Below are 15170 nucleotides of genomic sequence, written 5' to 3'. Positions count from 1 at the left end.
TCCTATCGCTAAACTAATGGTTACACTAGCCCACCGTCACTGCAAGCATGCTGGGGTTCACATATCTGGTATTCATGATCCACTTTTCTGTACAGTTCAAAAAAGGATTTTTGACTATATACTACATGTTCAGCTGTGGTTTCTGATTAAGTCCTATAGCTCATCCTGGTCATTTTCCTCAAGTCTTTTGGCAAATCTAGAAGACACAGCCATCTGTACCTTTTGACTTTATTTTGTCTGGATTACTAGATTCCACTGTAAGCCTCACCCACTCACATGGGACATACATGATTTCCCCTGGTCATGACCTTTTCTCTGTCCTGTGACTAGCTGTCATACAGCTCTCTTAAGCTTCATTCTCAGGCTCTCTGTATTCTTTTGCTGCCTGCAGCTTCCTACCAACATGTTTTCACATGTGAGTACTATGTCTTCACATGTGAGCACTATGTTTTCAAGTGTGTTTATTCCACTTAGGATTTTTCCTCTACCAGAAACACAGCCTAGCATGACTCTGAGATGACACCCTTGCCAGGTGGGCATCGGTCCCTCTGCACTCCTCAGAGAAATCCTCAGGACTCTATTTTGATTTCAGTGCCCAAATCCTAAATTGCTCTGTGGCAATATTCTTTGAGTCACTCAGGAATGCACAAGTTGTGTCTGGTTTGGAAGAAAGGGGGATTCATAAAGCTATGGATGATATAAAGAATCATGGTATGGTAATGGGGATTGTTTGAACACACATTAAAAACTTTCACTGTGTCAAGTAGAGAGCAAGAATGATGAGTAATACTATGCTAACAAATTTATTATACATTAATATAATCTTACAATAATATTACATACACTAGAAAACACAATCATGTGGGTTGTTTAAGTTTACCATTTTACTATTAAGAATTAAGGTTGGGGGGGTGGAGAGATGGTTCAGTGGTTACGAACAATTACTGCTCTTGAAGAAGACCAAGGTTCAGTTTTCAGAACCCAGGTGATGCTCACAACTGTCTGACTTTAGTTCCAAAGGATGCTACACCATTTTCTGGCCTCTTGTGGAACTGCACGCACATGGTGCTCAGACATGCATACAGACAAAACACTCAAACACATATAATAAAGACAAACATTTACATAAAAAAGAAGTAGGTTTCCTCACAGATTTTTGGTGCTAAGACCCACTGCTTTTCTGAAGTTGTCATGATAAGAGATGTTTAAGTTGCATATTGAGAGTGAAGGTACCTACCTAACTCTTTCATGGCACGTTCCATATTCCTTGTTACCCGCATTAACAATATCTATAGAGCAAAAAAAGACATTATATTTCTGTTGGAAAAATAAAACACTACAAATAGCTTTACATTTGTAAATGATTTTTAAGCTAATGTGACAAATTTATTAAAAAGAATGATGGAGGGTATGGAGACATGTCTTAGCAGTTAAGAGCACTTGCTGTTCTTAGAGAGGAACTGGGTTCAATTCTCAGCACCCACCAAGCAGCTTACAACTGTCCCTTCGTTTGGTTCCAGGGTATCAGGTGCTCTCTCTGGCCTCCATGAGCACCTGGCATCCACATTGTGCACAGATACACATGTATGCAAAACACATACACATAAAATAAAAAAAATATTGTTATGTATGATGGAGAACGTTTTAAGGGTCAGGATGGAATTTGGCAATGAGCTTTCAAATTATAGACACTGGGATATCAAAATCAAATGCATAGAAGATTTGATGAAAGTGTATGAGAATTGAAACAACAAATATTGCTTGATGCTTTAGAGACCCCAGGCCTTTGTATCCTCTTTTTTGCCCTCTTAAATCCCTTTGCTAGGTATTAGTCATGAGAGATGGTAAGCAAGCTTAGGAAAATTGGCTTACAATTGCAGGTAGAGAGAGGAGAAATGCTCTTTAGGTCTTCTACCATGTGTTGGGTGTACAGTATTTTTACTATGCTTGCGGCACATAAAATTTGGCATTCAAGTGTTACAAATTGTTTTGAAAGGCAAATATTGAATTCCACCTAGCTGTCAAACTTCTAGGTATGTACAGACATTAATCTGTTTCAAACTGAGAGTGAAAAATAAAAGTAAAAATAAAAGAATTTAGGTCTAAGGTTTTAGGGCCTCTTTGCCACCTACTAGCCATGGGAGTGTAGGCATGATCTAGCAAATCTCTCTTAGCCCCATTTCTCATCTGCATAATAAGAGCGTGTGATTGGGCACATGTAGATAACTGTTGTTTTCCTAACTCCTTTCTGTCTGCCAGACCACTGATTTGGATTGCCCATACCTTTTATTTGGGTAAGAAACGGAAGGAGCTTTGGGGCATGATGAGAAGACTCTGCTCCACACCGTGGCCACTCCTCCTCACTTCGCACTATTTCCTGACTAATCCCGGAGGCTGTGTTGGTTGGGAGAGAGTTGAGCACTGTGCAGAGGTGCAAAGGCGCCTCCCAAGATCCTCCTTGTGTGCTAATATGGCACAGACTTTCTAGTTCAAGAACAGAAGTGATGTAGTAATAGACATAGACGAGGAGTCCGAGACTACATCTACGTGTAAAGATGTCGAACAAGACGTGTGACAGCAACAGCGTAGCGAAGAGTGAAGGGTTCTCCTCATGTTCGGCTTTTCTCTCACCTGTTTAGTCTGTTTGGAACTTGTGATCTGGTCGATTATATTCAGCACATCCATTTCCCCCTGGACATAGCCCTTTAGTACAGCATACCGAAAGGATATCTGGTGGCTCATTCTTTTGTCTATTATTTGCAGCAACTTTGGTGTTATGAGCTAAAAAAAAAAAAAAAAAAAAAAAAAAAAAGACTATTATTAAACAGTAACTGCATGCTTTGTTTCTATTGAGCTTACTTTGGCCAGTTGCTTTCTCTGTTTCACGCTAGCGGTACAACATGAGCCCTTAGTTCCGCTCCTGCCGTCATACCTCCCTCCTGTGACAGACGCTTGTCCCTATGAAACCCAAATGAACGCTTTGCTTTCTTCTCTAAGTCTTCACCTTGGTCGTGGTGTTTCACCACAGCTGGAGAAAAGTAACCATGACGTTTTCAAGCACTCTCTAGTAAAAGGGAAAGCTGTGATGAATGTCTGCAGTTCCTTGAGCTAAACTGATTTATAATAATTTGAGTATTTGAAAGCTTGACTTGCTAGAAGTAGCTAACCGTTCAGACCCAAACATTAGCCCAGAAGCAGATGTTTTCCCTGAAACTGTTGACCTGATTTTAAAGTGACTTTCCCTGACTCCAAGGCCACAGAGGAAGCCAAAGTCAAGTGCTTTACCTTCAAGATGCGGAGTATCCGAAGGAGTCGAACTACATTCATGAAGATCACCGTCTCAGTTAAGTCCAAATTGTAATTAATGGAGTTTGTTTCGGTAAGCACTACATCCATGATGCCCACTAAGGTAATCCCCAGCTCTAACATAAGCCAGGAGTGTGAAAAAAATTCCTTCCTCATTGCTGCCATCTGTTGATACAAAAAGAAATTACATCGTCATATTTTCTGCTTTTGTTAAAACCGATTCCCCCCAACAAGAATGTAAACATTATCAATTGGACTTTTTTCTTGATCTACCTGTGACTCTGTATGTCAGAAATAGTACCCTGTATGTCAGAAATAGTACCAACACACAAGCACGCAGAGGATGCTCGTGACGGCGTCCTTTAGAGGACTGTGAAGACTGATGATGTAGACCTAATTGTACAGCACGGATAAGATGAAAGATTTATCAAATGACACTGGAATTGTCACTGGTCAGCATTTGGAGGGAAAGACAAATTCACACAAAAATATCCTCCATGAGGGTTCCTTAATTTCAAACAGCCCTAAATGCCACAGGAATCCTGAGGTCTCTATATTACTTAATCATATCAAATGTGTGATATTGAGTAGTAAGAATATCAGATATATATGTAATTCACATGAGCTAGATTTTATTAAATCAGTTCAAGATTTAAAGATTAATTTGGTGAAAGGATGTCTTTTATTCTCTCTATTTTGTTCTGTGATGATGAAAAATAAAAGCCACTTTTAATATCTTGAAAATTTAAGTGAATGTAAATATTTTATCAAAACTACCTTGATAATTGCACCAATGCTTTTATTTCAGGACACAAAAAGCTAACAGAAGGCATCACACATGACACGTGCTCAAATATGTACATTTCAGAAATTCTTTTTGCTTACTATTTTTTCAAGCTATGTAGTCCTGCCTTAGAGTAGTTGGACATAAAACAGACTCTGGATTTTGTGTGCATTTTATTTTGTTTTGGTATTTTTTTGTGTTATTAGTTTTTTGTTTGATTTTCACTTTTTCTGGGGGTGTGGAAAACATGAAATGGTTTGGATATGGAAGTGGGTAGGATCTGGGAGAAGTTCAGGGAAGGAAAAGAATAAGGTCAAAATATGACATATGGAAAAGTATTTCAAAAGAATATCACTAATGCAGTTTAGACTCAGTCTGTATCCCTTTCACCTACATCATTCTATTTTGACAAATACAGAGTCAATGCTTAAAGCATCAGTTACTATTGTTGCTCTCAACATCACCTTCAAAAATTAAATTTGTGGGCTTTGAGAAGAGACAAAGGAATTCACAATATTCCCTTAGAAAACTCTAGCTGATGTTGAAATGTGCCTCCCATAACATACTCATATGCACAAATTTTAGATTACCTTAAGTAGAGCCTCTAGAGTATAAAAGTTAAGAAAATAGTAGTTAGCACATTTTATTTCATGTTTATAGATGTCCTTTAAGCGGGATATCCAGCAGATTATCATAGGATATATGTTCATTAATACAGCAAGGTATCCAGTGTACTCAAATTCATCTGTAAAGACTATTTTATGGCATAAGTGAAGAAACAAGTGTCTGCAAAAAATAAAAAGGAAAGACAATTTTATCCAAAAAAAATTACATAAAATGTTCTTTCCTTATTTGGTCAGTTCTGTTCTACTTAACTGGAGCTAGAGAGTCCTGCTGAATTCTAGGCAGTAGCCTCACTAGTTAGGTATCTGCATCTTGAACAAATCTGATGATTGATAAGTTATTTTGTTCTAAGAAGAGTTTCAGTGGAGATACCTGGTGTGGGAGAATCAAGCAGTTCCTAGAAGCAAAGAGTTTTTAAACAAAAATCTCAGTGCCAAGGGCGGGCTACCTTCCTATGAACTGCTGTCCAGGGAGGTCCCTCAGGTCCCCCAAACAATAGAGGTAATTGCTACCGCTGTTGGAGGCCAACCAGAGCTAGTTGGTAAGATCCTATTGCTTGACCCAAATGTGTTGATCACAGGATACAGAGAAATCAAACTGAAACTTAGCTGGAAGCTTCCTCCCCGATGGCTAGCCCTCATAGTTTCATAAGATGACATGAAACTTCTGGGGAAAATTGTCATGAACTGTCTTGCTCAGCTATGGAAACTGTGTGCAACAAGTCTAACTGGCCAGGCAAGATGAACTCACTGGTACAGCAGTGGTAAGTCTGTTATAGGGCCAACCAATTGCTTTCTTTCCTTTTCTTTTCTTTTCTTTTCTTTTCTTTTCTTTTTTCTTTTCCTTTCTTTTTTCTTTTCCTTTCTTTCTTTCTTTCTTTCTTTCTTTCTTTCTTTCTTTCCTCCTTCCTTCCTTCCTTCCTTCCTTCCTTCCTTTCTCTCTGTCTCTTTCTTTCCTCTCTCTTTCTTTCTCTCTCTCTCTCTTTCTTTCTTTCTTTCTTTCCTCCTTCCTTCCTTCCTTCCTTCCTTTCTTTCTTTCTTTCTTTCTTTCTTTCTTTCTTTCTTTCTTTCTTTCTTTTCTTTCTTCTCTGTCTTCTTTCTTTCTTTCTCTCTGTCTCTTTCTTTCCTCTCTCTCTTTCTTTCTTTCTTTCTTTCTTTTTTTTTCAAGACAGGGTTTCTCTGTGTTGTTTTGGTGCCTGTCCTGGATCTTGCTCTATAGACCAGGCTGGCCTTGAATTCACGGAGATTTGTCTGGCTCTGCCTCTCGAGTGCTGGGATTAAAGGCATGTGCCACCACCATCCGGCCCAATTGCTTTCTAATTGGGTTTGATGCTCATGCCACATGAGGGAATTCATATCTAGTCAAAAAGTCTGTGGTTGTGGAGCTTGGAGGCTCTAGTGGAGAAACTACTGCTCTCTATGTAGTAAATCAACACGATGTACCCACCTATGCTACAGAAGAGCCATGTTTATGCTCATAGACTAGTGCTATTGTCAGCTTTGACCAGAGAAGTTTCCTTTTGTATTTGTGTAGAGAATAAATGTCTGTTAAATGTACAGTCATAAAGGGGACACATGTATTACCCCTTGTGGGGGCTCAGGGAACACCATGGAAGAAAGGACAGAAAAAAAAAATGCAATAGTCAGAGACAGCAGAGAAAACAGCGTCTAACATAACTGTTGCATTCTGGAACTCACAAAGCTTTCACTGCACAAGACCTGCAGAAGACTAGGACTGTCAACGTGCTGTAATGTCTAGAGTATAGGGTCATCTCTCTCCTGTGGCTATATATGCAGTTAACAGTTGATGGGAGAATGAGAGAGACATTTTCTTCAGCAATGTAGCCACTGGTAAGTAGTAGATCCCAGGCCCTCTAGCTGTGGTGAGACTCCAGCCACAACCCAGGCAATCTTTCTCTTCATAGCTCTCACAAGAACCATGTTCCCTTATCATGGGACTGGGCATTTCCAGATAATAAACCCCAACTGTGGAAGGGTTGCAGACAGACCTGTTTGATAACGTATTTTAATTAGACCCATTGTTCTTGTAGATGGCCTTATCCAGCAATATCCTGGGATCTTTTTAAATATAAGATTCATTCAGAAATATAAAAAATGGAATATATCCAGCTCTCACTGGATGGGATTAGCCCACCTTTTGCCATTTTGTGGGTGTAACATCTTTCTACTCCCTCCTCTCACATAAGAGCCCTAAAAGAACTAACTTTTCTTTCTCCAAGTGAGTTGAAGCCTTTCCTTCAGCCCACACCCCTGTCCTGATATCTATTAAACCTTTTACTAGATCCCCATCTCTCTCAAACCCTGTTCCTTAAAAAAAAAAATAGTTAGGTGCAAATGTTCCTGTAAACAAACTCCTACCATGCACCTGCAAATCCCCACTCATGCTCAGATAAACAACTGTACTAGCTAGTTTTCTGTCAAGTGGACACAAACTAGAGTCATTTGAGAAAAGGAAAACTTAATTGAGAGAATGCTTCCACCAGACTGGCCTGTAGGCAAGCCTATGGTACATTTTGATGTCAATGTGAGAAGGCCCAGCCCATCATAGGTGGTGCCATTCCTGGGCAAATGGGGTTGTGATATATGAAAAAGTAGGATGAGCAAGCTATGTATAACAAGCCCATAAGCAGCATTTTTCCATGGCTTCTACATCAGTTTCTACCTCCAGGTTCCAACCTTGAGTTCTTGCCCTGACTTTGCTGGAAGATGACTTAGAAGCTGTAACATGAAATGATCCCTTTCCTCCCCAAGTTGCCTTTGGTCAGGTTTTCTTCACCGAAATAGAAACACTAGCTAAGACAACACTAAAGAAACTCATTTAGGGACACAGGGACACACACACACACACACACACACACACACACACACACACACAAAAGTAGAAAAATGGACAGTTTGGAAGAAGAGTTGGGGGGTGAAAAGAGAGGGTAACATGGGTAAATATGTACATGTATGAAAATGTCACAATGAAACATATTATGTATAATTAACATGCTTATAAAAAGAGAACATTAACTAGAGATTTAGCACAGTAGTAGAATGTTTGCCTACCATCATATACAGCACTCTAAAAAAAAAAAAAACACCCCAGTCTAAAAAATACAAGCAAAATGTCATTCTTATATCTTTCCTTCTTTTAAGTAATCTTTGTATGTTTGTAAAGAATTAAATTGTAATCTACATCAAAATAATCTGCAAAGTATTTAGGCTATAATTTTAAAAGGAACTAACTTTCAAAAGTTATCATTACATTTTTTTTTTTATTTCAGGACTGCTCACCTTGATGGAACCCCTTTATCTTTTTTAGTATTATACACCCAGTTGAGTAGTAATTTTCTAATGAAAGAGAGGAATTTTTTGCTTTCAGAATACTTCTTTATGGTCTCAGGACTCATATATCTAAAAAATACAGAGAAATCATTAAATGTGTTTTAAATCATTTGAGATAAGACCAATTCAGTACTGTCAGAATGCAGGAGGACTATACTGTACAACGATGAATAAACAAGATGTGTCATAGCATAGCTCCAAGCCACGAACAGTAGATATACAACTGTGTAGTCAGGTTGTGAGACCAACTCATTAAAAGGAGTACAGATTGTTGGGGGATACAATTACTAAAGATCTAAAAGACCAGGGAGAAACAGTCAGCCATGTTTCATATATTTGACACCTAGGTTTGTATTTTAGATGTGATCATTTGTTATGGCAATGAAGAAATGATCTCTCTAACATGCTTGTTCAAGGAGATAAAACTAGCTCTGTCAGGCTGGGATGACTGAGCAGTATATAGAGCATCTATTTCTCCTCACACAGGTTTCCCTTCTAGGCAAGTAGTTGTGTTTAAGTGACTATAAAAAAGGTAAACATGTTAACTTGGAGAGGTCAATGTCATAAGAGACTCAAAGGCATGTTGAAGGCGCTTACCAGAAGGTGCTTATAGATTTCTTTTAATTTTTGTGTTGAAATAGCTCAGATCTGTGAGTAGTGTCTTGGTTTTGCTTAGCAAGTCTGCTTGATTTTATTAGGAATTTATCTTTACTAGGTATTCTCATTGTCTTCATTGAAGAGTTCACCAAGCTTTATGCCTCCTGTGCCATGTTGCTTAATTGAAGAGTATTTGAACCCCAAGTGCAAAGGCTGACTTGTCTTTCCTCTTGATTATTTTGTCTCACTCTGAAATTTATGTAGTATTTTTTTTGCTCTCTCTCTCTCTCTCTCTCTCTCTCTCTCTCTCTCTCTCTCTCTATATATATATATATATATATATATATATATATATATTTCTATACAGACTGCTCTTTATTAATACCTACAATTGTTGGTTGGTTACTTTATAGTATTAATATATGGAAGACTAGGTACTTACTAAAAATCATAAACTTAGAACACATTTGGGGAAAATTCTATTTTTTTTAAACCTCCATTTTGTTTTTTATATATAAGAGATTTTTCTAGTCATTTTACATATCAGCCATGGATTCCCCTGTCCTCCCTCCTCTCACCCCCCAACATTCCCCTCAACCCACTCCCCATTCCCACCTGCTCCAAGGCAAGGTCTCTCCTGGGGAGTCAGCCCAGTCTGGTACATTCAGGTGAGGCAGGTCCAATCCCCTCCTCCCTGCACCAAGGCTGAGCAAAGTGTCTCAGCATAGGCCCTAGGTTTCAAAAAGCTGGCTCATGCACCAAGGACAGGTCCCAGTCCCACTGTCTGAGGACCTCCCAAACAATCCAAGCTAATCAACTGTCTCACTTATCCAGAGGGCCTGGTCCAGTTCCATGGGGGCTCCTCAGCTATTGGTTCATAGTTCATGTGTTTCCACTAGTTTGACTATTTGTCCCTGTGCTTTTTCCAGTCATGGTTTTGATATTATTTGCTCATATAATCCCCCCTCTCTCTCATTGATTGGACTCCTGGAGCTCCACCTGGGGCTTGGTCTTGGATCTCTGCATCTGCTTCCATCAGTCACTGGATGAGAGTTCTAGCATGACAGTTAGGGTGTTTGGCCATCCTATCACCAGAGTAGGTCAGCTCAGGCCCTCCCTTGACCATTGCCATTAGTCTATAGTGGAGGTATCTTTGTGGATTTCTGGGGACCTCTTTAGCACTCTGCTTCTTCCTATTCCCATGGAGTCTTCATTTATCGTGGTATCTCTTTCCTTGTTCTCCCACTCTGTTCCTGATCCAGCTGGGATCTCCCACTCCCCTAAGCTCTCTTTCCCTTGATCCTTGCCCTCCATTGCCCTGCTTCATGTCCAGTTTGCTCATGTAGATCTCATCCATTTCTCTGTCTCTGGATGATCCCTGTGTCTTTCTTTACTAGGTAGCCTCCCTGGAGTTGTGAGTTGCAGTCTGATTATCCTTTGTTTTACATCTAGTATTCTCCTATGAGTGAGTACATACCATGTTTGTCTTTCTGAGTCTGGGTTACCTCATTCAGGATGATGTTTTCTAGTTCCATCCATTTGTCTGCAAACCTCATAATGTCATTGTTTTTCTCTGCTGAGTAGTACTCCATTGTGTATATGTGCTGTATTTTCTTTATCCATTCTTCAGTTGAAGGGCATCTAGGTTGTTTTCAGGTTCTGGCTATTAAAAACACTGCTATAAACATAGTTGAGCATGTGACTTTTTGGTATGATTGAGCATTCCTTGGGTATATGCCCAAGAGTGGTATAGCTGGGTCTTGAGGAAGATTGATTCCCAGTTTTCTGAGAAAGCACCATATTGATTTCCAAAGTGGCTATACATGTTTGCATTCCCACCAACAGTGGAGGAGAGTTCCCCTTGCTCCACATCCTCTCCAACATAAGCTGTCTTCAGTGTTTTTGATCTTAGCCATTCTGACAGATATAAGATGGTATCTCAGAGTCATTTTGATTTGCATTTCCCTGATGATTAAGGATGTTGAGCAATTCCTTAAATGTCTTTCAGTCATTTGAGCTTCTTCTGTTGAGAATTCTCTGTTTAGTTCTATAACCCATTTTTAATTGGATTGTTGGGTATTTTGATGTCTAATTTCTTGAGTTCTTTCTATATTTTGGATATCAGCCCTCTGTCAGATGTGGGGTTGGTGAAGATCTTTTCTCATTCTATAGGCTGTCGCTTTGTCTTGTTGACTGCCTGAGAACCCAGCCACTTCCTGAAGCTTGGAAGCCAACTCCTAGCTTTCATTGGAGTTAGAGGTGAGTGACGCTGTTCATATCCAGTGAGTCCTGCCCCTAGGACCCATCATTGGGTCACAGCCGATCCCCGGGAACACCCACGCAACTCAGTCCCAGTTGCCAGCCAGCAGGCAGGGCTCCTGCGGGAAGGTCCCCCCCTCACCAAGCACCCTGCAGCACACCCTGCTATCTACACACCCTGCCCCCATACTCATCTGCCTGAGACCCCAGCCACTTCCTGAGGCTTGGAAACCAAACTGCCAGCTCTCATTGGACAAAGAGCTGTTATTGGACCAAGAGTAACCTCAGGAGACAGGGAATCTGCCAGCCCTGATTAGACCAAGAGTGGCTTTCAGAGAAGTAGAATCTGCCACCTCTCATTGGACCAAGAGAGGCATCCTGAAACACAGAATAAGTCAGCTCTGACTGGACCAAGTGCCCTAATAAGACCAAGAGCAGCTCCGTGAGTCACAGAATCAACTAGCTTGGGTTGACCCAAGAGAAGCTCCCCGAGACACAGAATCTGCCTGCTCCAATTAGACCAAGAGCTAAGATTGGACCCAGAGGGGCCCCCTGAGACACAGACACAATAAACAAAGAGTGGACCAACAGCAACTCGGTCAGACACAGGCATCTCTTATACCTATTAGAGGAGGAGCTGGGCAGACGTCATGGCAGAAGTACATACAACAATGTAAAGAACAACACAGCATCACCAGAACCTAGCCCTCCTCCAACAGCAAGACCTGAACATCACAAGGTAGAAGAAGGAGAAGAAAGTGACCTTAAGAACAGCATCATGAAGATGCTAGAGGCCTTTCAAGAAAAAATGAAAAGTGAAATTGAGGAAAAGACAAACAAAAAAGTTGAAGAAATCAATAAATAATTGAGAAAAAGACAAAAAAAATCGAAAGAAATCTAGGTATATTGATATCATTGAAAATGATGAAGTTATTCAATTCTCCAGGATTTAATATTATAAAGTAATTACATGGAGATTCTTGTATGTCCATATAATCTGATTCATCTATAAATTATAGGTAGTTAATAAACTTAATCTAAAATAGTTGTTAGATGCCACAGATAAACCATGAAGAAATACTGATTTCTGCCCTTAAGGGTCCAGTGGATGAAATATGCAAGTAACCATTTCTATAACCATTGTCATGGAGGAAACTCTCCACCAACAAAGTGGACGTATAAATAGCATTCTGGGGATAAGAAAACCTTTTTGAGAGAATTACTGTCTCAGATAAGATCTGGAATTTTTGCAAGTTCATATGAATCCTAAAATTATGTGATCTCAGAGCCCAAAGTACAAAGGCAGAAAAGCAAGACATATCCAGAGGACTGAGACGGAATTGATACAGAGAAGGGGTCAACAGTGCACACCAGGAAGGAGCACAAAGGGACTGAAGGGATGATGTGGTAGAGTGTTGTGACACATGACAGTCTTATTCACACATGTAGGACACATATTCAGCACCAATAAATGTCAAGCCATATGCCAGGTACAAAGTAGTCAGGCATTGAATCTTAGCTATGTAATTTATTAGACAAATAACCTCAAGTAAACACTTGATTTCTCTGTCCTTCACTTCCTTCCAATGCATCATGGAGATAAGTGTCTTTTAAGTGTTGTGAGGTAAAAACAGATAATGAATGGAACATGTTCGAAAGTGTGTCTGGCACTCAGTAAGAATAAACAATTTATGTAGAGTGTTATTTCACAGGATGTTACAAAGGCATTTTGAATAGGTTCTGGTAACCTTGGCAATCACTTTGGTTCTTCTTTTCTTACCACAGGACACCCCAACCTGTGGAACTACTGAGCGATTCCAATTAAGAAATGAAAAAAATCAATTCCAAGATAGTCATGGAAAAAAGCACACACTGAGAACAAGTGTGATCACTAGTTCTCTAGCAGTGGGAGTACAGGGCAGCTACTTGGATATTGCCCGCAGTGCCTGGCATGTGGCTTGGCATATATTGCTGCTAAATATGTGTCCTACATGTGTGAATAAACTGTCACATGTCCCAACAATCTTCTGCATTATCCCTTTAGTCTCTTAGTGCCCCTTCCTGATGCCCACTGTTGACCCCAACTTTGTGTCCCTTTTAGTCTTCTGGGCATGGCTTGCTTCTGCCTTAGTACTTAATTTAAAGGTTCAAAACAAATCAAATGGGTTTTTTGACCTCTGACACTACACTTTATTTTTGTCACATTGCCCTCCCCCCCAACAGTGTAAAGACAGGGATTTTTTTAGGATGGCATTTATTCATTCATTAAAAAACTTCTACCATGCTCTGTATATCTGTCTTCTCTACAGAGGGCATTTTATTATTTCAAAAAGATATATTTTTCCAGCTCCTTCAATTCTATGGAGTTCCTGCAAGCATTTGAAAGGTATGGATTTAGAGAACAAATGGAGATTCTTGTGTTATACATGGAAATATCTAATTCCATGTTAAGGAACTCAAGGTTTTTTTTTTTTTTTTTGTTTGGTTTTTTGAGACAGGGTTTAGCTTTACACCTTTCCTGGATCTCACTCTGGAGACCAGGCTGGCTTCGAACTCACAGCCTGCCTCTGCCTCCCGAGTGCTGGGATTAAAGGCATGTGACACCACAGCCCAGCTTGGAACTCACGTTTTAAATAACACACATTTTATCATCCTTCCTGGATCCATAAAATGTTGTAATGATTTGCATGACTGGCTGGAAATGAAAACTCTTATGCTCTTAGAGAAAGTCCATGTTTGAACTACAATGATTATTTATTGAACAGCTGTGTTTCTTATAGATGTGTGTGTTGCATGCTATGGATAAACCATGATTCTCTTCTCACATACAGCTTTTCTCTTTACTGTATAGGATAGCAACACATGAATGGATGCAAGATAGGTACATCACATTTAGGATATATGACACCAAAGCCCAGGCTTACATGTGGGATAATGAGCCAAGTGTACAGCTCTAAGCAGACTCCGGAAATGACCTTGGCATTACTTAAGCTGAATTTGAATTTCTTTGGTATTAAGGGGGAGATCTGGATTTGGGAGGTATATCTGAGCTTTGGGTACACATGTCAACTGTGTTACTGTTTAATTGTTCTCCTACTTCCAATCATAGATTCTTCATTCCCTTAAAGAGGGTGACCTGGTGGTGCTCCCCCAAAACACCACCTTTCCTTAGCTGTTGGATCTAAGGGAATCAGTACCAGATTACAGACATACGCCTAGTATTAACAGAGGGCACGTGGGGCCATCTGTGCTTTGGGAAGGTGCACCTGTGAAGATTAAGGGACACTTGGTCCCTGTTTATGTGTTCAGAGAGGCTAAAAGGAAAAACACTTGCTATAATGTAGCTTTGAAAATGGGAAACAAAAAAGAGAAAAGGTTATTTCTTCCAGAAGATGTTTGCCAAATACACCAGCCTGGAGGACTCAAATGTGGGAAATGGAAAGGAGGGGATTCAGTTTGAGGGTGGGGTTCAGAGCATGGAGTGGTGTGTGTATATGGTGCCAGATGGATGGAGGTGATAACACACAAGTGTGAACCCCCCCCCCCCCACACACACACACACAGTGGCTTAGGGTAGAAGCCCTCTCTTGGCACCATACTTACTCTCCCTTCTTCTCACCAAAGCTTCCAGCTGCGCCTACCAACACTTGCACTGCACTCTGGGACAGAATCTCATTCCTGTACTGGCGTTGGTAGCTCGCCTGGAAGAAATGTTGATTTAAATAATTACATGCTGTGCGCACAATGACAACTTATTATCTCCTTAGTAGAAAAAAAAATGATGTGTGGAAAAGAAGACAAACTCCCCAAATGACCTAGCATGCTTGCAGAAAGAATCTTTCTCCAGAGTCCAGGTTACCATGTCAACACAGGATAGATCTGGGCATTGGAGAGAATAATTAGGTTCTGCAGGCAACTCTGGCACTGCTAGTCTTTGACCCGGGTTACAAAAGGTAGAGTTCTGTGAAAAAATAACTCTGGGGTTGCTACAAGCTGTGTCCCACTGTAAAACTTGTGATGCATATTAGAATAGTAAGGGCATTTAGAAATCCTGATGGAGTAAAATCACCTTGGCTCATCTTTATTTAAGCCCGTGTTCCCAAATACTTTACAATACACCTCTGCTAGTGCCTATCTATTAGATGACCCAGTCACCCCTTCATTATGTTTATGGATGATCTACTGAGCTTCATCGACTCTGATACTGTGCAAGCCACCACTGGATGCTGTACTTGTCAGAAGTAAGCTGA

At 40.2% G+C, this 15170-nt stretch overlaps 1 protein-coding gene across 1 annotated transcript in view; it reads right to left on the bottom strand.

Annotated features, from left to right (window-relative positions):
- The window catches only part of Slc9c1 (solute carrier family 9 member C1), a 75659-nt gene that overhangs the window by 28222 nt on the left and 32267 nt on the right, over positions 1-15170 (bottom strand). The window contains exons 13-18 of the mRNA XM_036204118.1: positions 14524-14621; positions 8014-8133; positions 4681-4876; positions 3286-3471; positions 2632-2781; positions 1238-1289 (exon numbers count right to left, since the gene is read on the bottom strand). Of these exons, the coding sequence (XP_036060011.1) occupies positions 1238-1289; positions 2632-2781; positions 3286-3471; positions 4681-4876; positions 8014-8133; positions 14524-14621 (802 nt within the window). The remainder of the gene's footprint in view (positions 1-1237; positions 1290-2631; positions 2782-3285; positions 3472-4680; positions 4877-8013; positions 8134-14523; positions 14622-15170) is intronic.

The sequence above is a fragment of the Onychomys torridus genome, chromosome 12, assembly GCF_903995425.1.
Source record: "Onychomys torridus chromosome 12, mOncTor1.1, whole genome shotgun sequence".
Lineage (NCBI taxonomy): Eukaryota > Metazoa > Chordata > Mammalia > Rodentia > Cricetidae > Onychomys > Onychomys torridus.
This window is presented reverse-complemented; position numbering and strand designations above follow the sequence as displayed.